Source organism: Myotis myotis, unplaced genomic scaffold, assembly GCF_014108235.1.
Source record: "Myotis myotis isolate mMyoMyo1 unplaced genomic scaffold, mMyoMyo1.p scaffold_m19_p_11, whole genome shotgun sequence".
Classification (NCBI taxonomy): Eukaryota; Metazoa; Chordata; class Mammalia; order Chiroptera; family Vespertilionidae; genus Myotis; species Myotis myotis.
In genome coordinates, this window is record NW_023416315.1 from 9,513,813 (window position 1) to 9,537,724 (window position 23,912).

Genomic DNA, 23,912 nt, shown 5'->3' on the forward strand with positions numbered 1-23,912 from the left:
GGAAAATACTATGGATATAAGCCTGCATACAATCATGTTTTTCAAGATTCCTGTCTTGCATAAAGCAGGTAGCAGCTACCCCTGAACAGCAGTGTTAGCTGCGAGAGCAGCCAGCCTGCCCTGCTGAAGCAGCATTGAGCCCTCAGGCCACCCAGCCCTGTTCACAGACCACCCCCACCCCGGGGGCCCCTGAACACTGGAGTGACAGATGAACTCAGCTTTCGGAAGTGGCTGGAGTGGCTGAGATAGGGGTGCACTTCCTAGAGGACAAGTTCAGCCAAAGCCACATGAAAAGACGGCTGCTTAATGTTGGCAGGACTTTTCAGGAGGGTACGTGGGTGAGGGAGTGGGCAACAGTGTCATAAAATGACAAAGCCGAACTAATTTCCTGTCCTCATAATTCAAATCTCTGATGGGGGTGGAAGCCAGCCTCAGAGGCCTGGGGCTTTTTTGAAAATGAACTAGAACAGGAACAAATGATAAAAGGAGCCAGGGTTTTAGCAGGGCCACTATCAACCAAACCAAAGAGGGAGGGGGAAGATTCCCTCTCAAGCCCAACGCTTGCTTGTAATTTTCAGACTGGGTTTGCTACAGGAAGGTCTGCAGAAGGGACACGAGGTGTGGTTTTGTTTCTGTGGTGGTTCTTTCTCCTCAGTGAGTGACATCACGCACCTCCTAGCAGTCTCTGATAAAATGTAGTACTCCATGGTCAGAAAGTATCCCTTGCTATCTGAATCCTTGCTGTCTAAACTCAGGAAGTGATTCAATCAGAAGCCATAATTCAGATATTGAAAAAAACAACAATACAGTTAATACATATGTTTCTTTCATTGATTTCCAGGACCAGGGGAGTCAGGGAACATTCCCTTTGACATCTGTCCATTTTCACCATCATAAAAATATCAATAAGTGATTTAAAGCAGAACAAGTGAAAATTGTTCAAAACAGGACAGCATGACGGGCTTAGTTCCTTCAGCTTTCCAAGTTGCTCAAACATTAGTATATCCAGGATATTTCCTATTCGGGATTCCCTGAATAGATTCAATGCGTAGGTCTCTCATTTCACAATCACTTCAATCCTACAGTGTAAGATCTCACTCCAGCAAGGCCAGAAGACCCACGCCTTAGGTCCTCCTGAATGCTTTAAGCATCTTCAATCCTAAGATAGGGCTAGAAATGTGAGACCAAAAGCCATTTAGCTTGTGTACATACACTGCAACTTAGAACACAGTGTGTAAGGCAGGCTTTCAAGAAGTTCCCAGCATCTTCGGAGTCCCAGGAACTGTATGTGACTCATAACATGTAGAATAGAATTCTCCACCCATGCTTTTCAATGTCATCTTCTTCCTTGTCCTTGTTCCAACCTCCTCTATAGATCAAGAGACACATTCAGCTGCCTACGGTAACCACAAAGATTTCCCCCATAAAGCAAATTCCAGCAACAAGGAAAAAAAATAGTTTCAAAGGGCTCACAGAATTTAGTGGTTCATGGATTAAATCAGATAGTCTGGGTTCCAATTCTCATTCTGCTAACAATCAAATAATGAAAAGCATTTAAGCACCCTTTGTATACTTCACATTCTTAACACTTCAGTAACTCATCCGACCTTCATAACAAACTTCTGAGCGACAGGGGAAGATTTTGTCATCCCTAATTTACAGATGAGCAAGCCAACTCTGAGCTCTGCATAACCTGACAAAGGTTACATTTCTATATTGGTAGAGCTGTTGTCACATTCAGCCTCCTTGCTCAGCGTCCACCACCATGTAGCCTGAGTTCCAAGTTGTCACCCCTGCCACAGGCATACACATGCCTACTCACTTCCACCCACCCTCCATGTCCCTTAGCAGCTAGTCTCATTACACAACAAGCTGTCATCTCAATTATTTGTACGCCTATCTTAGGAAGTGGCCCTGCATCTTTCATGCAGCACGTGCTCTGTAAATATTTGGTTGGTTGAACCAAACTGAATCAATCTGATACAATTGCAGAACAGGTAAATTTTGTTCATCCCCATTCTATAATTTCTAGTTCTCAACCTCAATTCCCATCTATCAAACTCTCAGGTCTTTCAAACACATAAAAGCTGTATGATTGATGGGAACTTAAAAAGTTCTATATCACTGTAGGTAATAAACTTGAATCTAAATGGATGTGGCTCTAACTAATGTCGGGCATAGCCAGAAAGTCTGGGATGACTTGGGAGTGTCAGAGCCTTCCCAGTGGGCCCGAAATGACATTTAGAACTCAGTGGTACTTAAGCCTGTACCACAATCACAGGCATCCAGTCACCCACTTTGTTTTTTCTCATCTATGGGTTGAAAAGTATGAGTCATATACTGTTGGAAGTATTTTTAACTCCAATTATTTGGATAGTAAAATGTAATGTTTCAACCCTAACTGAATACTGAGGCCAATCTTAGCAACCAATTAGGCAAAGTAAAAGCAAAAGAAAGTATATCAAAGTAAAAGTCAAGAGAAAAAGAGTACGCTATTTAAGAAGATTATGTTGCTATCCTGACATGTATAACGCAAAGCATCTGTGAACTTTCCACACAAATAGCAGAATGTAATCACTTTTTCCTCTTTGATGTGGCCCACATACAGGGCCCAACCATGAAGGAGACGGTATGCATCCCGAGCTAGCCCTCAGCCTGTGCTGGCGCTCCAGTTACAAATGAACACATGCTCTCAGATTGCTGAGACTCAGATCAAGGGCAAACCCACTCCAAGCTTCAGCTTCTTTTGTTTACTCTTTGAGCCACTCTCCTCTTGCCTACTCCTCCCTGCTACCTCTAACAGCCTTGGTTCAGGCCACCTGAACATGTGATACTCATGATGGACACTGCCTTTCCCTCCTAGTGGCCTCTAAGACACTGACACCCCTGCCCCAGCCATGCCGACCACGGGCAGGCTTCTCCTCATAGCACTCTCTCCGTCTTCAGGGCTTACTCATGCTGCACCTTGTCTCAGATGCCCACCCAAGTACCTTGTCCTTGCCCACTCATCCTTCAGACTCAGCTCCTACAACCTGGGAAGTTTTACTGACTCCACCAGGCTGCTAAAATCTCTTCCTCTGTGTTTTCCAAAAGTCCTGGACCTAGAGTAAGCACAGCATTTATGACTCCAAACAGTAAATCCTGTTATCTCTACCTTGTGTCCTCAAAGGTCCCACAAAGAGCTGGCTCATGGTGAGCCCCAAGGAGAAAGCTTGTTGACTGACTGACTAGTTGAATGAATTGACAGCAATAAGGTGCAGTCGGATCCATCACTTCAGGCCACTGGGAGGTAAAAGCCAGAGTTATTTGAGATGTTTCTGTTCCTCGGTGCCTAACACAGTGCCTGGTGCACCTTATCAGTTAGTTAAATAAAATTGAGCCACATAATTCTTGCCTTGACCAAGCTTTATGTATTCAGCAATCATTTACTGATCACCTATATACACACATTTCATTAGGCACTGTGTGAACAATCAGGTAACAACAATCAGGACGCAACAATCAGGGAAGCCGAGGGTCTAGAGATGTCTAGAGTCTGGAGAGTTAATAGATTTATAACAGAGAAGAGCCAGAGGTGGCTGAGTGAAATGCAACAAGTCTTCGTAGAGGATATAGGAAAGATTTAGCTCTAGAGATGAGTTTTGAGGCAGATCTTAAATGATGAGTACATAATTATACACATTTTCCCAGCCTTTTAGCTGTGTGTGTGTGTGTGTGTGTGTGTGTGTGTGTGTTTTGGTTATCTGCTACTACTATCCAAAAAGTCCTCTGCTGTGAATATTTATGCAAATGTTAACTACAGACTAATTACACACTATAATCCCCTTGGTTACTTTCTCCCACAATGACCTTTTGCATGTCTCTAACATGTTAGCTGTCCTTCGGCTGACAGTTGTTTTAACATTCCACAGATCCTGGTTTACCATCCTGAACTGCTTCCTCTCCGGAGTCCTGTTAATCTCTCATGTTTATTATCATTTTTTTCAGCTGCAGTCATTGTGAACAGTAGTGTGTTTTCCCCCAAAGTAATAAATATTCAAGCATTTATGAAGTAATGAAGAAAATATTGCTGAGCATGAAGAGCTGATATAAACAGTGAGAAGCAAATGAATCACATTAAATCTATTAGCATTCTCACACCTTCCTAGAGGCTCAGTTACTTCAGACAAGGTAGCCAAAACTTGGAGTTTAGAGGTTTTGATAATGACTATAGGGTGTGAAGTAAAACAAAAGATACATTGGCTAGTTATGGCTCTAGATGTCAATTCTCTCGTATTAACAGCCCATAGGTAAGAATTCTTTTCATGTTTTTAATTTATCACTTGGAGACTGGGATAGTCTACTTACCCTGCACATAAGATACAGCCTGGGCAGTGTAACTGCCCCTAGGAAATGCAAGGCTCTCTGCACTGGGGACACCTAGTTTGAACTCACACCTAAACCTCTGACCTCAGACCTCCACTCAAACAGCCTCCTGGCTCAAAGACAGCTACTGCAATGATACAAGTATGTTTCCTTTTCCACCATTCCTCTCTGATGGTGCCTAAGTATTAATGCAAAGTTAGTTTAGAAGTGCTTTCAAATATTAACAGACTAGAAGCCCGGTGCATGAAATTTGTGCACAGGAGTGGGAAGTCCCTCAGCCTGGCCTACACCTTCTCACAATCCGGGACCTTTCAGGGGCTGTCCAACTGCCAGTTTAGGCCCAATCCCGCAGCAAATGGGGCCTAAATCGGCAGTCAGACATCCTTCTCATAATCCGGGACCACTGGCTCCTAACCACCTCTGCCTGCCTGCCTGATCGCCCCTAACCACTCCCTGGGGGGTGGGGCCAGCTGGGGCAAGGGGCCGTGGTGTCCTGGTCTCTGGTCGTTCCACCATTTTCGTCACTGGGCTTTTATTATATAGGACAGTTGCTAGACATGGGTGCATGCAGGTATGCACATATTAAGCAAATGTCCATGAGACATGATATTGGACATGAAAGAAGATGGCTGGATGGAATATGTATAGGGTCATGAATAGACATTTTGTACTCAGAAAAGCTTTGTGGTCCTAGCTCTTCCACTGCGTGACTGGGAAAGCTGCTCAACCTCTCCAGGCCTTGGTTTCTTCATCCCCTTCATGCAGCAGTTCTTAACCGCAGGCAATGTTGTGTCGGCTATTTTACTGTAGTTGGCAATCTCAGCCCCCTTAGTAATACTTCATAAATACTTATCTTATGCCCAATGCTAACCTTACTCTTCCTGAAACCAAAACTCATAAAACAAAGGTGTGGTCAGCACAAATGTATCTGATTTTCAAGCTGAAGCCACTCGCACTGACATGTAACCCAGTGGCATTGGGCTATCTAATCCCCCAAAATGTTTCTAGGCATGTGGTCCATATTCATCTGCTTCTTCTTGAGGCAAGGTGTTAATTTCATTTCGGAAAGTGCAGCACCATTTCCTACACAGTAATATCTTCAAAAAGGAGTGATTTGGACACTGATGGCCAGAATTGGTTTATGTCCTCTTTGATTTGTTTGTGTAATAAGACCAAAAGAGGACAAATTCATATATTTCGCACTGGCTGAAGCCAGGGCAAGGTTCTATTTACAGACCAGCAAGAACAATGTGGCAATTGTTCACTAGCAATGTGAATCATTTTCAGACAAGCCCCAGAAAATCTGGGATAAGTTAGGTGGAAGAGAGATAGATGACAGTATGTGGAAAACTTTATTTATGAATGTTAATAAAATTTCTATTGCAAAGGAAATACTAGAGACAAAACTGAAAAGCCCTACATTCAGAATGAAAATTATTCCAGCCTGACTATGATGCAAACACACCAAAGACCAATTCATTAAGTGCCAAGTTCAAGAGAGGGGTGGCAGGCTGGAGCTACAGCTGGAGAAGTTCCCCTCCTCATGGTTTTGCCAAGACACTGATCACACACTTTGCAAACCATGATAGATATGTTAGGGCAGATCTGACATCCTTGCTGAGCTTTCTCCATGTCAGCTTTCGCAGCATGGAAACAAGTTGGTATGGTTTAGACTAAAGGCAATCTTCTCCATTCACATTTGGGGCCTTTGACAGAGGCTTTCAAAATGGAAAACAAAAATGGCAGCCAGTCAAAATCAAGATTTTAATTTTTACAACATCTGGAGATCCCATTGAATTCAATGGCTGATAAAATCAGAATAGACTTGAACTTATTTGAATATGAACCTCCAAAAAAGTCTAGATACATACTGGTTATATTGTGGGTATGGACATCTTTAATTTGTTTGAGCTGTGGAAATGCTTTCAAAAAGTATGGTGAGAACATGACAAGGTAATGTTTTTTGAGAGCTTGATATGCTGACTTCTATTTTCCACAGGTTAGAATAAAATGTTTTCAAACATTGACTGAAAGGAGTACCACTTGTTAAAACCTTCCAGATCATGGAAAGAGCAAATATTTTAACTGTGTGCATGTAGCTGGGATTTGTGAAGAAGTGAATATCAGTTAAAGTGTCATCAAGGTAAGATGAGAATTTCAAAATTCTAATATTGATGAATATGCTGAGCATCAGGCTCATGTAAAAAGCCAGGTTTTCTTTAGTTGGTCTATCTTTATTCCATGATTATATCTTCCAGCTAATGTGATCAAAGGCTTTACACTCCTTGAGAGTAGAGAATGGTAGTCCAACAGTGTGACCTCAGAAGTCCAAAGTCTGGGTTCAAATCCCAGCTCTGATACTTGTGTGACTTTGGGAAACTTATTAAACTTCTCCAACCCTCAGCTTTCTCATCTGTTAAGTGGGGATAATAAGGCCACTGTTTTTAAAAATTAAGCATGTAAGAACTTTGGAAGAACAGCACCTAATTTATTAAATGTTCCATCAATTGTAGCTCTCCTTATCTAATTTCATCTTCACACAGAAGATGTGAAGTAAGTACTGTCTGCCCATCATTCTCATCTAACAGATGAGGAAAGTGAGGATTTGGTAGGTAGACTAACTTGCCCAAGATCAGACAGCTCTTAAGTGGTGGAGCCAGTACTAGAAACAACCTCTCTCTCAGGCCAAAGCTCAAGTTCACAAGCACTCCACATGTAATGTATTTGGGAAGATGACTATAAAAAGGAAGAGTTGGTCTTTCCTACTAAAGGACATAATAGCTACTAGGGCAGAGATTAGGAATGTTCTCAGTCCAGGAAGTAATTTCCATAACTTTCTAAGGGGCATCTACAACTCCTTTCCTCTCCCCAAATCACTTATAATGAAGGGGTACGATTACAAAGATGAACCCTATTAAAACTCTTATTCCCTCCATTTAAGGGGTCCCTTTCTTCACACTTAGCACAAAGCGTGATTATCTGAAAGCCATCTCCTTCCCCTTCCTCAACAAACTTCTCAAGAATGTGCCCCTCTCATCATGATGAGTCTGTCATTAGTAGAATTTTGCTGAGTATGAGTCAATTTCAGCTGACTTCTGGGTGAAGGCAGCAGCCTAGCAGGCTCTTGCCGAATTTTAAAATGAAGGTTGGTGCCTGGGTTCTATCTGTCTTTCTTCTGGAACCTTCTTTCCTCTGCCACTATCCTTGCCCCCACCACAACCTCTTCCCCCACTCCACCCTAGGAATCAAGGATCTATGAAATGTTCTTGGGTTAGTGAAAGGGTCCATTGTGGTAGCATATTCACATCATCAAATTTTACAGCTTTATTTTTCTCATCCAGTTTCCCCCTAATGAAGGCTCCCACTCTTTTAGTACAGATTAAAAGAGACCTTTTGCATTTTCAGGGATTGTACCATGGAAGTCCATAAAATCAGGACTGTTGAGCCTTCAAATTTTTGCTTTTGTTGCTCTTACTTCTTGACTTGAAAAACCTTCTTCTTTTCCCCTCCCTCACCCCTTTGCCATCTTAACCTGGCAAACTCTTACCACCACTCTAAAGACAGACAAATGGTACATCTTCACTGTAGTTTTCCTAGACCTCAGGATCATCTGTGTTCCCTGCAAGGCAAAGAATTACCTCTTTTGTATTCTTCAATTTCTTATAACCCTATAACACTTAGCATATTATTTCATAATCTTTCTCTATTCAGCACCTAGTATAGCCTTGAGATATAACAGACACTCAATGGGATTTACTGAGAAAAACCATTAAAGGTTAACAGATTTTGATTTACTACCTCCTAGTTATGTGATCATGGGCAAGACCTCTATGAACCTGTTTCTTCATCTGTAAAATAGACAGTATTGCTATAAGAAATAAATGAGAAAGGGATATAAACATTTTTGCTACATCGTGCACATTTAACAAATTTTTGTGTCTGTCTTAAATTTTGTGCATATTTTCTTCTCTTTATGCTCCTCTTCCACTCTCCCACCCCCACCCCATTTCTTCTTTTTAGAGCAGAGAATGTAGCTCTCAAAAGTTTGGATAAAGGAAAATTATAATGACAGGTTTTAGGAGAATCTAAGGGAGGGAGACATCTATTTGATGGAACACAATCCTGATATCAAGGGTGGTCTTAGTATGGAGATGAATGTAGGATTGCTAAGCCAATAGTCTTTAATAATTTCTTGCCCCACTGACAAAGTTATCACCATTATGGAATAGATATTTGCAGGCTATTTTGGCTTGGCTCCATTACATTTTTAATACTTCTAACATGGTTATTCTGATTCCACACTCACCAGAAAGCTGGGCCTGCTATCTGGGGAGAATTATGGATCATGCTGAATTTGATTCTTTCCAGACCCCTATGACTGTGATATTTCATGATCAAAAAATGGCATGGCTTTTGATTATGATCTGGCTGTGAGGAGAAAACCTCTAGTCTTAGAGTCAAAAAGACTCTTCTCACATACATTCATCAGCTTCCTGGAGTCTACCACATTCATATATATTTTATCGTAGCATGAGACAATATGACAGAGCTTAAAAACATGCACAAAAATAATGTCCTGCATTTTCAATGAGAGGTCCAGAACACTCCAGGCTTCATTCAGCTTTCCCCCCCACGGTTCCTATAGATTTCAAGGGCATTCTTTGACATCCTAGTTTTCCAACAGTAAGGACCCTAACCTCAGTTTTAACTTGATCCTCTTCTAAGTCTCCAAGAGGAAAGTCAGAAAGCCAAGGCAAAAGGCATAAGTGTATTTGGTCTTGATGGATTCTTGCTTTTACCACTGGAGAGAAATAGACCTTGTCAGTAACATGCTCAGTCACAATCTCTAAGTCCTCCTAACGATTCCAGTTTAAATGTTTGTATAGATGAATCTCTGGTACTATTCCATTAATGTGACTTACAGTAAGACATAAAAATGTAGCTTTTCATTAATTAATATAGAACTTAATTAGCCATGGGGAAAAAGTCAGCTCTTAAGAAAAATAATATTGGAGTTACAAAGCACATGTGAAGGTGTCTGGATAGGAAGTCTAAAGTCTAAAATATTTTCTTGTTTTAAATTTCTTTTGAACAGAAGTCAACTCACATCACAAAACTATTCTTGTTCATACATATAATGATACTGTAAACACAAGTTTTAAAAAGAGCTTTAAGGCAATAGTCACAGACAACCAAATTGTAACCATTATGTTTACCATCTTGGCCCATGTCCCACGCTCCACATGTTTTTGGCATCGGTTTTTTGATTCAACAATAAGGGCTCAAATATGAAGATTCCTTTTTGTTGCTATTCCAAATGCATGAGAGAACAAATCCATTTATCTAAATATGAATTTGAAACTCTTTGGAGTATGGTGACCATATGAACCAACCCTCAGAAAGTAAAAAAATATATATATTGTAAAAAAATATATATATTAATTTCCCTTTCTGTTGGAACACTTTAGGTTTCTGACATGAAAAACGAATCCTGTTAAGTGGTAATTTACAGTGTCTACTTATTCCTTAAATGTGGAAAATCCACAGGGCTAGAGATTGGAAATGAATGAAGAGAGTACCTTGGGTAAAATAATATACACAGCTAATCCTCATCATTAACTCTGTATCATTCTCCCCCACCCCAAATTACCCCCACCCCACTTCCTCACTTCCTCACCTTCCAATCCATCCACTCCACCACCGAGCTACTCAATTAAATGAGGAATATCCAGCAGTGTTTGCTACAAGAATTTGAATTGCAGCAAACAGACTTGGTCTATTTATAAGAAATGAGCCTTCTACTGTGGTTTCATCTCATTCATTCCAGGATTCCATGAAGATTTCCTGCCTTTGCTATATGGTGCTCTTCACACAGTGAGAAGGAAGGAAGGGACTATGGACCAAGGACAGTATTTATGGAAGGCCTGCAGGCCAATAGCAGGAAGGCTCCATCTGAAATCTAAGAAGACAGCAATCCCATAAGGTTCTTTACTTCTCTCATTGGGAAAATACTCATAATAATCTTTCTTTTGAGAGCAACATTCTAAATACTGCTGCTCTCTTTTTGCTTGGAAAACTGTTTTTTTAAATTTAGATGTAAAAAAAATAAAATATACTGCCCTCCTATTATATTTGTTTTCCCAAGAAGTTGAGGGTTCATCACTTGCCAGCCACTGGAAACTTAAGTCTTCTCTCAAACAATGAAATGTCTGCTGTTCCCCCAATTACTTGATAAGTTTAAAATGAGCAAACACAGAGGGGAAAATGCAGGTCGGTGGAAATTGGAATACATGAGGTCAGGTTGTGGCTTTCTGAGCAAGTCTTGCTTACAAGTTTTCAAAAAAATGTATATTTGGGTATTTTCCTAATGTGATTAAATAATTGCCTTCCCTTCTTTCCTTCACTGACAAACTATATGACGAGGAGTCAATGTTTAAAACTCACTCCAGCCCCACGGTTCTTTAAGTTAGCCTTTAAGTAAATCCATTTCATTGCAAAATTCCATAGTGGGACATTAGAATGTTTACTCCATCCAAAGTTTCTTTAAAATTTGAATATAGAATTTAAATACTTAATCTCATACACAAATATGCCAATTTTAATTTAAAGTCTTTTATCATATAAATATTTATATAGTGTAATATATATTATTTTAACATCATTTTATACACAAAACAGTAATTTAAAAACAATTCTTTATAGAAAATTTGAAAAATGCAGGGAAAAAAAATTTAAAGGGCTATATACTCTTACTCCCAAACACAATTAGTATTAATATTTGAGGATATGTCCCTCCAAATTTTTTTTATTTTGCATATTGCTTTTCTTATAATTATAATGACAGAATGCTTGAAATTTTGTATCTTGCTATCTCTTCTTTAATATTATATACAGTTTGTTTGATGGTAATCTATTATTCAGACATAACTACTTTGGGGTTTGGTAATTGTCTTTAGTTTTTTATTTTTAATGCTATCTTGGGAACAAACATAATTTCAGACAAATAAAAGTGCCATAGCAACTATTCCAGTGACTGGGAAGAACATCTGGGTTTTTATTTCTTTGGGCAAATTGGAACTCAGAAGCACATGGCTAGTAGATCTTGAAGCATCTCACTTTAGATCTCTGGCAAAACGACCTTCTTTGGGCCCTGCACATCCACAAGGGAGACTGTATCTCTAATGGTAACCACTGCAAAATGAATATGAACAAAAAGTTTCAGTCTATTGGACCAAGATTTATCATGCCCTGGGAGTCTTTACCTACACAGCACTAATATTTACTTACCACAACATTAAGACTACTAATAAGATTTTCCATTTCTATGACACCTTCCAGGTTGTCTTAACATCTTGAATGTTCAACAAATTTTATTGAAGGATGAGTAGCTCCATATTAACAAATCACTTCTTTGATAGATAAGTTGATGGATAAAAGAACATTTCTGGGCCTATGTCTGCTAATTTCAAGTCACAGAAGAAGTGGACAAGAACAACTTATCTTCACCATTTCCAAGTATAGCCACCTATCCTCTGCTTGAGACTTGCTGACTTGAAGAACCTGGAAGATCTTATGGAAATGCTCTTGGAGGATCTTGATCCTCAGGAGAGAGTTCCTAAGGGATTTTACATAAGTCTTATGAGGTATATAGGGTAAAAATAAGAGGCTAGTGTTTGCATATCATCTAGAAATTACTGAAGGACGGAGGTCTATTATAGCACCCCAGTCAACAGAGCATGAAGTGGTTGCAGTATCATATAGTGTTTGTGTGAAGAAAAAAGTGTGGGCACCCCAATCCACTTCCCCCATGAAACTCTGAGATGTGGAAGAGGAACTAGCTGTTCCTGAGCCAAGAGACCGCCAGAAAAACCTAGAAGGCACTTCAGGTAAAAAAAAGAAAAAAAAACACAAAAAAGGAAGGAAGGAAGGAAGGGAGGGAGGAAGGGAGGATGGGAGGAAGGAAGAGAGGATGTTGGCCCATCATCCACTACTGGGTACAGCTGAGGGAGATTAATCTTCCTCTCTGACACTCTGAGAGAGATATGGAGTAAAGTGGAAAGTCTCCACAAGAAATTACAACTACTATATCAGCAGCCTCTCAAAAGAAAAGTAGAGACAAAGTTAAGAAAAAAACAAAAAGGGGTAAAATAGAAACAAGTAACAAGGGACCAAAATGTAATCAATATACTTATTTATTCATTACACCCATATAAAAAAAAGGATGCCTTCTCATTCAAAGAACAAGAGATTATCGGAGCAGAAGATTAAATAGGTGAGTTAAAAAATAGAATGTGGAACTAAGAAACAAAGAGAGAAAACTAAGATGGTTCATCCAGAAAATAAGAACAGATTAAGCTGTGATCATGAAATTATCAAAGAAATAATACAAGAAAACTTCCAGATTGAAGGAGCCTATGAATATCCAGCTAACAAAATGAATGACAAAAAATTCACACAAGGACACATCACTGATAAGTATTCAGCCATCAGTTATAAAAAGACTATTTTAAAAGTTTCTGGAGAGGAAAGAAAATAAAATCAGAAGATTAAAAAATTAAAATGACATTAGGCATCTCAACAGCAACTCTGAAAGACAGATGATAATGAGAGACACTTGACCAAATATTAATCAAAGGTGAAAATTATTAAAATAGAGTTTTTTCAACATGCAAAGTCTAAATAAATAATATTATATCCTATGTGTCTTTTTCTAATAGAAAGAATTGGTTCTAGAAAATAGTCCCAAATTGGCAATAAGGGGAAGCTTCGGTAAATCATTTGACTAGCAGGACTATAGAGAATTAAGCCAAATCAGAGCAACAGAGAGTGTGTGGTCAGCAGAAAGGTGCCATGCCCTAATCTCTGGAATCTGTGGTGTTACCCTGTATGGGAAAAGCAAAGGTACAATTATTACCTTGATGAGAGGAGTTATCCTGAATTATCTGGTAGTCCAGTTTAATCACATGAGGACTTAGCAGTGGAGAACCTTTCCTGGCTGCAGCAAGACATGCAACATGAGAAGGCCTCAACCTATCCTTGTTGGGATTTGAAGATAAAAAAGGGGTCATGAGCCGAAGAGTGCAGCAGCCTTTAGAGTCCAGAGTGCTAACCATTACACTATGGGGCCCCGGTGAGTGCAGCAGCCTTTAGAAGTTGAAAACAGCCCTCAGCTGACACCCAGCAAGAAAATAGGGACCTCAATCTTACAACCACAAGGAGTCGAAAATTCTGCCAAAACCCAGATGAGCAAGTAAATGGACTGTCCCAAGATGTGTCCAAAAGGAATGCAGCCTGCTGACATCTTGGTTTTTGCCTGGTGAAACCCATGTCAGATTTCTGACCTACCAAATTATTAGATAATACATTTATGTTGTTTTAATCTGCTATCTTTGTGGTAATTTGTTATGGTAACATTAGTGAACAAATACAGATGGCCAACTCCTAAACCAATTAACTCAGTTACTGTCCATGAGAGAGAACCTTAAGTGACAAAGTCTGAGCGTGAATGTGGACACTCCATAAGCTTGATAAATACATAAATTTAAAATTCACAAGAGAGACTGTCTTATCTTGTCAATTCAATTGGCAAGGATCAACTGCAAGTCAAGCAATGGAGGACCTACCTACCAACCACAGAATGATTGCACATAAACAAGAGGTGGGAAGATTCCCAACAGTGGAACGAGAACTTCAAACATCCACATTTCTACCATATTTTTCTATTAGAGCCATCCCTATCAAATCTATCCCAAGTCAGTGGGATGTGTTTATGATGGAATATAAATACTTATAAACACCAAAGATAAAAGCACAATCTCTGACTTCATGAGTAAGCCCAGCAAAAAGGAAGTAGTACTGAGTACAGGCCAGAGAATGAAAAAAACTGACCTCCTCAAATAGCCACCTCTGCAGCAACATGAGCAGAAGTTTCAGGGCTAAATAAAATTAAAGCTATAAACTGTCCTTTACTGTTACCTGACAGGCAGCAAATGAGGTAAATAGCTCTGATCTTTTTCTTTTCTTTTTTAATGTGGGAATTTTTTAAATTGAGATATAATGGACATATAACACTATAAATTTAAGGAGTAGAATATGTTGCTTTGATATGTTTATATATTGTAATATGATTACCACCATATTATAGTTTCCCCAGGTCCCTCACACCCAGAGCCTTGTAACCACCATTCTACTGTTTCTACAAGTTCAACTTTTTTAGATTCTACATATTAGTGAGATAATACAGCTTTTGTCTGTCTATATCTGGATTATCTCACTTAAAATAATGCCCTCAAGATTGCCACATGAAACAAATGAAAGAATCTCCTTCTTTCTCATGGTTAAATAATATTCATATATAAATAATATATATGCAATATATTCAATATATATATTTACAATGGCCAAGATATGTGAGATATATATACATGTATATATATCTCACATATCTTGGCCATTGTAAGTAATGTGCAATAAATATGGGATGAGGATGTCCTTTTGATATCCACTTTTCATTTCTTTTGGATATATATCCAGAAGAAAGATGGCTAGATCACATGGCAGATTATATATATATATATATATATATATATATATATATATATATATATATATAATGTTTTTATTGATTTTTTTTAAATATATTTTTATTGATTTCAGAGAGGAAGGAAGAGGGAAAGAGAGATAGAAACATCAATGATGAGAGAGAATCATTGATTGGCTGCCTCCTGCACACCCCCTACTGGGGATCAAGCCCACAACTTGGCATGTGCCCTTGACCGGAATCGAACCCCGGACTCTTCAGTCCACAGGCCAACGCTCTATCCACTGAGCTAAAACAGCTAGGATGGCAGTTATATTTTTTAATTGTTTTTGTTGATCCTTACCAGAGGATTTTTTTTTCCATTGATTTTCAAAGAGAGTGGAAGGGAAGGGTAGTGGGAGAGAGAGAGAGAGAGGAAGATATGTGAGCAACAGAGAGAAACATCAATGTGAGAGAGATACACCCATTGGTTGCCTCTAGCACTGGCCCCATCCAGGGCTGGGATCAAACCTGTAATCCAGATAGGTGCACTTGAGCAGAAATTGAACCCAAGACTCTTGGGTGTGCAGGCTAATGCTCTAACCACTGAACAAAGCTGGTCAGGGCTATATTTTTAATTTTTTCAGGAACTCCATACTGTTTTCCATGGTGGTTGCAGCAATTTGCTTTCCCACCAGTGCATGAGGTTTCCTTTTCCCCACGTCTTTGCCAATACTCTTTTCTTCTTGACGATAGCCATCTGACAGGTATGAGGTGATATCTCATCGTGGTTTTGATTTGTGTTTCCCTGATGATTAGCAATGTTGAGCATCTTCTCATGATCCTTTTCTTAACTAGAATATTAAACTACTGAAATTTACACAGAATAACTGGAAAAGTGCTTTTATTACACTTTATTTTTACAGAAAAAGTCTATGTTGATTTTTTAAGCAGAAAAGTAATCTAAACTAAATTTTAAAAGAAGAAATTACTAATACAGAGCAAGAAAAATAAATTGACAAACTACAAAACACAAAGAAATCCTATTTCTACTGCTGACGTGCTACAGGTCCAAAACCTTTTGAAAGAATAACAATAATAGAGACGGAATTGACCCTTTCAAATTCCGCATGCCTCAAGGGCTGTTGCTATCAAGTCTTTTCTTTTTGAAGACATTAGAAAATGAAAAGAGAATAAAATGAATATAACTTATGCCTACTTTTGCAAAATAAAGAATAAAAACTATATTCAAGCTAAGTAAAAACAAACAAAATACTAACCTCCCCTCCCCCCTCTTCCCTGGGAGAGTAAGGGGACCGTTAGTCTCAGTTTTCTATGAAACCTCCTCAAAGGTTTCCAGTACCTGAGGTGTACTGACAGAGGGAGATCAGAATGTTTGGAGGTAAATGTCCCTTTGCTAGTGGAAAATTGCACACACTTAATGCTGTGCTTAAGTTTAAAGAAAATGCATGGACTTTCCTAATGTAAGTGTGTATGTTACCTGATGTTGAATGGGTCATGGTAATAAATTGGACATGGTGCTTCATTTCATTATTCATTACTGTCCCTAGAGTCTCACTTACTATACCAGTGATGGCGAACCTTTTGAGCTCGGCGTGTCAGCATTTTGAAAAGCCCTAACTTAACTCTGGCACCGTGTCACATATAGAAATTTTTTGATACTTACAACCATAGTAAAACAAAGATTTATATTTTTGATATTTATTTTATATATTTAAATGCCATTTAACAAAGAAAAATCAACCAAAAAAATGAGTTCGCATGTCACCTCTGACATGCATGTCATAGGTTCGCCATCACTGTACTATACTATTACTGTACCCCCAGGTAGAATGACCATGGCTACACTGACCAAGCATCCCAAATTTGGATCTGGGAACTATGGTCATAATAACCAAAGAGAACATAGGAAATGCAGAATGGGAGATAATATGATTCCCCATCATAAATGATGTCCAAACTCCCTTGAGATTAAGATTTTACCAATGTGAAACATGGGACTCCCCTACCCCCATAAAACCTCATGAAACAATGAGTAGTTAATACCTGGGGGGGAGGGAGGGAGTAGGTAATGTAATTACCTTTGACAATAGAATGTACTCTGGGCCTTTCAAGGCAAAACTGTTAGGCCTTTTATTTTTATTTTATTTCTTTTGTAGATGTGCAATCCTTTTTTAAACATTTGGTCTACATATGGATAGACCTGTGATTTTAAACGGCCTAATGAGCCTCAGACCGACTTCTAAGTAACACTCATGAATAAGTTAAAGAGAGTGCTTCAGATGCTAACATTTACTGTACAAAAACAATTTTTTTTTGTTTGCTGATTTTTATCTCCTTTTAAAAAGTTAACACTTTTTGAACATAATATATCCTAAATTTTTTGCAGGTGTTAAACAGCTGACTTTAATTTTTTAAAGAACCAAATCCTTCTATTACCAAACCAAAAAAAATATATAGCTCTATTTATTTAGGTTATTTTGACAATAAGTCTTTATTCTGTCATTAGAAAAAGGGTTGCATCTCTCTGTAAAAATAAACTTTCTGTATGTCCACATGTAGACTTGCTCCTTAAAAAGTTGAAGGGTCAAAAATGTGACATTACCTTCTCATTTTTTCTAACCCTCTAATTTAATATGGAGAAACACATATTAACAATATTGGTTTTAAAATAAAATAGTATATCTTTCTATTAATGGCACAAAATGCTATGGTATGGGAAATGGCTTTAAGTTAAGGCACTGTCTAGACTAGATATGAAATTCCTATCATGAGAGAATATTTGAGTGAGTGAGAAGAGACCAATGACAGAACAGCAAATGAGACTGAAAAAGGGAGGGTAAATTTAGAAAATACAACCAAATTTTAATTCATGAGGGGCTTCGCTGTGAACTCGAGACTCTAACATCTGGGATTTTTTTATTATAAAACTAGAGGCCCAGTGCACAAATTCCTGCACCAGTGGGGTCCTTCAACCTGGCCTGTGGGATTGGGCTGAAATCGGCTCTCTGACATCCCAAGGGGTCCTGGATTGTGAGAAGGCACAGGGCAGGCTGAGGGACCCCACCAGTGCACAATCGGGGCCAGGGAAGAACATGGGAGGTTGGCCAGCTGGGGAGGGACCACAAGAGGGCTCCAGGGTGTGTCCGGCCCATCTCTCTCAGTCCCGATCGGCTGGACCCCAGCAGTAAGCTTACCTACCAGTTGGAGCATCTGCCCCTGGTGGTCAGTGCACATCATAGCAAGCAGTTGAGCAACCTTAGCATATCATTAGCATATTAAGCTTTGATTGGTTGAGTGGACGACCGGATGACTGAACACTTAGCATATTAGGCTTTTATTATATAGGATTTCCAATGTAACTGCTATTTTATCAACTAGGTACCTTCTGTTGTCCATGCCAGACAAAGTGTTCTCTGTTTTCAGCCACCAAAACAGGGGCTAAACCATCAAAACAGGAGCAAAGTGGAAAAAGTTTCCTAGAGTACTACTCCTATTTAATAAAGGACCTGGACTCTATTGAAGGGACTTGCATGATAAGGGCAGTTGTGTGTAGTGGATCCAACCTTGTTCAGCTTTCCAATGAGTGGTTTGTTTTTTTAAATATATTTTATTGATTTTTTACAGAGAGGAAGGGAGAGAGATAGAGAGTTAGAAACATCGATGAGAAAGAAACATTAATCAGCTGCCTCCTGTGCACACCCCCTACTGGGGATGTGCCTGCAACCAAGGTACATGCCCTTGACCAGAATAGAACCTGAGACTCTTCAGTCTATAGGCCAATGCTCTATCCACTGAGCCAAACCGGTTAGGGCTCTACTGAGTGGTTTTTATGAGATTGTAACTTTCTTTAAAATACTCAAGCATAGATAGGAGATGTATCCACATGTGTTTTACTTTTCATCTATACCCCTGGACTGGTCATCTGTGCCAATCATGAGTGTACCTCCCAGCAATGGTGAGCTCACATGAGAAAAATCACAATCAAAATGTCAGCTCCTGATACAGTTATCACAAGATAGTCTTCAGATGTCTTCAGCTCTAATATATACCAGGAGCTTTGCTCACTAGCATAATGAATATTGGAGATATTCTTTAATCAGTGAAATCAGTGGCCATATATGTAATAAAAATATTGTAGAGGCATTTCTACATTCAAATAAATAAATTTTAAAAATCTGATGAGCTTAATAGCCCGAACCCTTCAAAATGGGAATCTGGGCTTTCTTAAGAAGTCTTGTGTCCAGTCCCTGATTTGAAAAATTGTTAGTCACCACTATCTTGAACTATACACATCTATCAAAGTCAACCAGAAAAAAACCTAAAAATTATGAATCATTGAATTAGCTAAGGTTCTTTTGCACTAATGGTTAGGGGGTCTTCCTAATAACAAAATTGGTTACAGTGAGGGTTAATTGGATCAAATTATCTTTATTTTCTTCATGTAAAAAAAAAAGTATCTATATTAAAGTCCAAAACTGTATTCAAAATGTCATAGTCCCTATAGTATGTATACCATATAAGCACACCATCTCTGGGAAAGTAATTCATGCCACTCACTCTGTTATTGTCATGGAATTTTTCTTATGACTTTGTTAAAAATCACCCAGACATGTCTGGCTTTTTTTTTTTTCAGTGAATATACTTAGGACAGAATGCAGGATATGCCATGAGTACCTTATTCATGCCAATTTTCTTTCTTTTGGTGACTGGTAATTCAGAGAAATTTTTTCTGGTGAAGAGGTATGGATAATTATTTCTTGACAGTTAAATACAAGTCTAGATTAAGCATCTTCTCTATTTCAGCATACATTCTTTCACTCCTACTCTGAACAGGAAGCATAAACATGTCACCATGGCTGCCAAGGAAACACCATGTGAGGCAGAAGGTAAAATCGAAACAGTACCGTCGATCTTTGTTGCTGTGGTAGCCAGCCTCCAAGATGGCAACTGATGGTCCTTACCTTCTAGTACTCAGGAGCTGTGTGGTTTCCTCCCATATTGTATAGGGATGACCAGCATGATCACTAGAACTCTACAGAAGTAATGGTGTATGAACTCTTAGAATAGGGCATAAAAGATTGTGGCGGGCTGGCAAGGCCAAGGCATACTCACCCCTCATTGGGCGCCTTATGTGCCGCGCCAGCTCAGCCAGGTTCGGTGAGCCCGAGTGGGGATGGTGAAGGATTGAGAAAAGACAGACAAGAGAATGAAAGCTGGGTCTCGGTGGGACGCTGTCCCCTCCGATGGAGAGCTAGCGACAGCGCCACGGACTACAAACCATGTCTTTATTTTATAGTCAGATTCCACGAGGCAAAGTAAGGGCGTGGTCAAGATGTTTACAACATTCTCCTGGGTTTCGATCCTACTCAATTACATGCACCTGAACTCTATCAAGCCCATATTACTCCAACACGTGGGACCATGTGTTTGGACCGTAGGTTCAAGCTTACAACTATGGCTGTTGGCTATAATTGTGCTGGGAGGGCCCTGCCCTCCAAGCTGGGACTTGCACGTGGCCATGAGAGGACTGTGCCCTCTCATTAGTCCAAGGCCTGAACCTGTCCCAACGCTGTAGCTGCTCTCCACAAAAGATATCTGAAGCTCCTTTTTTGATCTCTTGAATTCTTTGCTCTGTGGGAAATGAGTCTCCATGCTCTGTGAACAGGCTTTCAGCAGAGGAACTGAAGCCCACCACCAACAGCCAGCACCAAATGGCCAACCCTGTCTGGGGCCACCTTAGAAGCAGACCTTGCACCCCAGTCAAGCCTTCAGATGACTGCATCTGAGACCAACAAGTCCCTACAAGCTCATGATAGACTTCAAAACTCCCATCTAAGTTGCTCCTGAATTCTGATGTACACACCAACTGTGAAAGATGATAAACCATTTATTTTTTAAAGTCACTGTATTTTGGGGTATTTTATGTAGCAACAGATAACTAATACAGCTGCTCACCCAACAGTGTTTTCAATTCCATTCTCTTTTTTGACTGTCTTCTACTCTAGAGATTTTAAAAAGATATTGATTTTTTTTCATTAGCCTCCCTTGAATTAGAAGTGGCCATGGACGCCATTCTGACCAGTGAGAGGTAAGGGGAGTCTACTAAGGGAGCTTTCTTACAGAAAGAACACATGCACAAGGAGAATTTACTGATACAGCTCCCTCCCTCATGTTTTTGCTTTGAACATTTTTATGTCATGATCTGAGGCAGCTATCTTACAGCTTGGATACAGCGAGCATGAGGATGAAAAACTAAGGGCAAGGGGTTATGGAGTAAACAGGAGAGAGCTTAGGTTCCTGATAACACTGTTGGCTAAGTGAACTTGTGCTGGCTACATCCTATCACCTGTAAGTGATTAAAACAAACCCTATTTTTATACCACTATTAGCTGGAGTTTCTATTACTTGCAGCTGATAGCATTCCAAATTGATGCAGATTTTGGAACCAAGAGGAGGTGTTTTAAATAACAGATACTAACATGTAAAATTGGCTGAAGAAAAGGGACAGGATATCAGGCTGTGAAATTCCAACTATTCCTGTTGGAAAGAGGATCAACCTGGTTATGTGGTGATGCAGTATTTGCTTTCATTGTCGCCTGTTGGGATACATGCTGAAGAAAAGAGGCAGTGTTAGGGGAAATGTAGAAAAGCTGGTATGATAGCTGATTTTTCCATACACTCTGTGTTGGTTTCAGAACATTTAGAACACTCACATGGGGAAGTAAGTGACTTTTGTGGGCACTTTAGGACCTTTTTTACACAGTACAGCGTGCGCACACATTAACTCATCATCATTCTGAAAGCTTTGGGTTTGTATGTTTGCTTTCCTATAACAACTTTTATGTAACAAAATAAGCAACTTCAAAACATGAGGGGTTTCTCCTTTTGTCTGCTTTGATAAATAATAAGTAAACTTCTTTTTAAAGATGTCTTACTGATTTTTAGAGAGAGAGAGAGAAAGAAAGAAAGAAAGAGAGAGAGAGAGAGAAGAGAGAAACATCAATGTGAAAGTGAAACACAGCTGCCTCCTACATAACGGAGATCAAGCTGGCAAACCAGGCATGTAGAATGGAACTGGCAACCTTAAGGTGCATGGGACAATGCCCAACCAACTGAGTCACACTGGCCAAGGCACAGGTAAACATTTTTGTACATTTTGATATGTTCTTTTCCCATTTAGCCCATGAATGGGAAATAAAAACTGGCAAGCATAAGATCTCATGAAGTGTATTTCACTTTTTGTCCTATGATAAAATAACAATCATTAGAAAGGTAATAGTAACCACATATTAATCCTGTACTAAGTTTTAAAGTACATTGCATGCAGTATTTTTTTTAATCTTCACAACAACTCTATTAAGCTTCAACAGTCCCTTTGCCAAATGAGAAAACTAAAGATGCTAACAACTCGATCCCAGCAGGCCTGTCCATGTAGCTCCAAAGCTTTTGTAATGCCTCCTGATGTCTATTATTGTTAATTATATATTTTGAATTTTCCTCAATGTTGTCTATTCCCTGATGTGACTGGCCTCTGCCTCCTCACTAGTCGCCCTGACTGTCCTCAAATCTGACAGCAGCCACTGATATCTTTTTCAAGTCTAAACTTGCTCATGTTTATACATTGTTGTTTGCCGGGAGCCAGTCCATCCTTGCTGTTTCAAGGGACCTGACATATATGGCACACTGTTCTTAATATGTTTGCTCACCTTCTTGGCACTATGTGTTTTAACCAAGGTCACCTCTCTGAGAAAGGTTGTTTCCTCAGGTAGGGATTTTTCCCCTGAAGTTAGGGAGGGAATAAAACCCCTTAACTAAGTGCCAGGCGGGTAATTAATCACTTTAACTACGAACAATCATGCTTAAGCTACATAATCTTTACTCCCTGGAATGGAGATAAGAAACGCCCTAACCTTTGTAATAGAGATTGATAGGATTGAATCAACTGGTATAAATACAGATGTAACAAGACAACAGGACACAGAACTTAGAAGACAGAACCAAGAGGCACAGAACCTAGACACAGAACCTAGACACAGAACCTACACAGAACCTAGAGACAGAAGAACTTCGCTGGAGAGAACATGGCAAAAGATCCTGGACAGAACCTGGCTACAGAACCTGGATAGAACATGGCAAGAGAACCTGAACAGAACCTGGCGACCGAACCTGGCTGGAGAACCTGGACAGAACCTAGCGAGGGAACATGGCTACAGAACCTGGCTGGAGAACCTGGAGAACCTGGCTGGAGAACCTAGCAAGAGAACATGGACACAGAACCTGGCTGGAGATCCTGAACAGAACTTCGCTGGAGAACCTAGACAGAACTTGGCTGGAGTTCCTAGCCGGAGATCCTGGCTAGGCTGCTGATCAACTGAACGCTGTCTCTATGTCATTCCTTCTTCGCCCACTCCATCCACACCTTTGGGGACCCCTGGACCTGCTGGGGTTGGACCCCAGCAGTTGTTTAAAGAACTAAGTCAAAACTCCGTGATAGGACACTAAGTCAAAACTCTGTGTCATTCACCCACCACTTGCTCCCTAGTCCCATCTCTCAGCATGCCTCCCTGTTTTGACACCTCCTTCTATCTCCCAACTCTCACTGCTCATTTGATGTCCTATCCATACCAAATTGCTCCCACTTCCTTATGCTTTTTCAATCCCAGACTTTTGCAACCAGAGCCTGCTCTGCCTAGACCAGTGGTGCTCAGCCTTCCTAACACTGCGACCCTTTAATACAGTTCCTCATGTTGTGGTGACCCCCGATTTCATTGTTACAAATTGAACATTATTAAAGCATAGTGATTAATCACAAAAACAATATGTAATTATATATGTGTTTTCCAATGGTCTTAGGAGGCCCCTGTGAAAGGATCGTTTGACCCCCAAAGAGGTCGCGACCCACAGATTGAGCACCGCTGGCCTAGACCATTTTGTCTGACTCTTTTAACCTAGCTCACTCTCACCCTTCCTTCATCTTAGACATCACTTTAGAAACACTTTGAGC

General features: G+C 39.7%; 1 protein-coding gene across 3 annotated transcripts in view; it reads right to left on the reverse strand.

The window, feature by feature from the left end:
- The window catches only part of SUGCT (succinyl-CoA:glutarate-CoA transferase), a 556,817-nt gene that overhangs the window by 130,011 nt on the left and 402,894 nt on the right, over positions 1-23,912 (reverse strand). For 2 of the 3 annotated variants that reach the window (XM_036327439.1, XM_036327436.1), the window contains one exon: positions 7,913-7,984. The exons of the other annotated variant lie outside the window; for it this stretch is intronic. In XM_036327439.1, the coding sequence (XP_036183332.1) occupies positions 7,913-7,984 (72 nt within the window). The remainder of the gene's footprint in view (positions 1-7,912; positions 7,985-23,912) is intronic. 3 annotated transcript variants of the gene reach the window in all.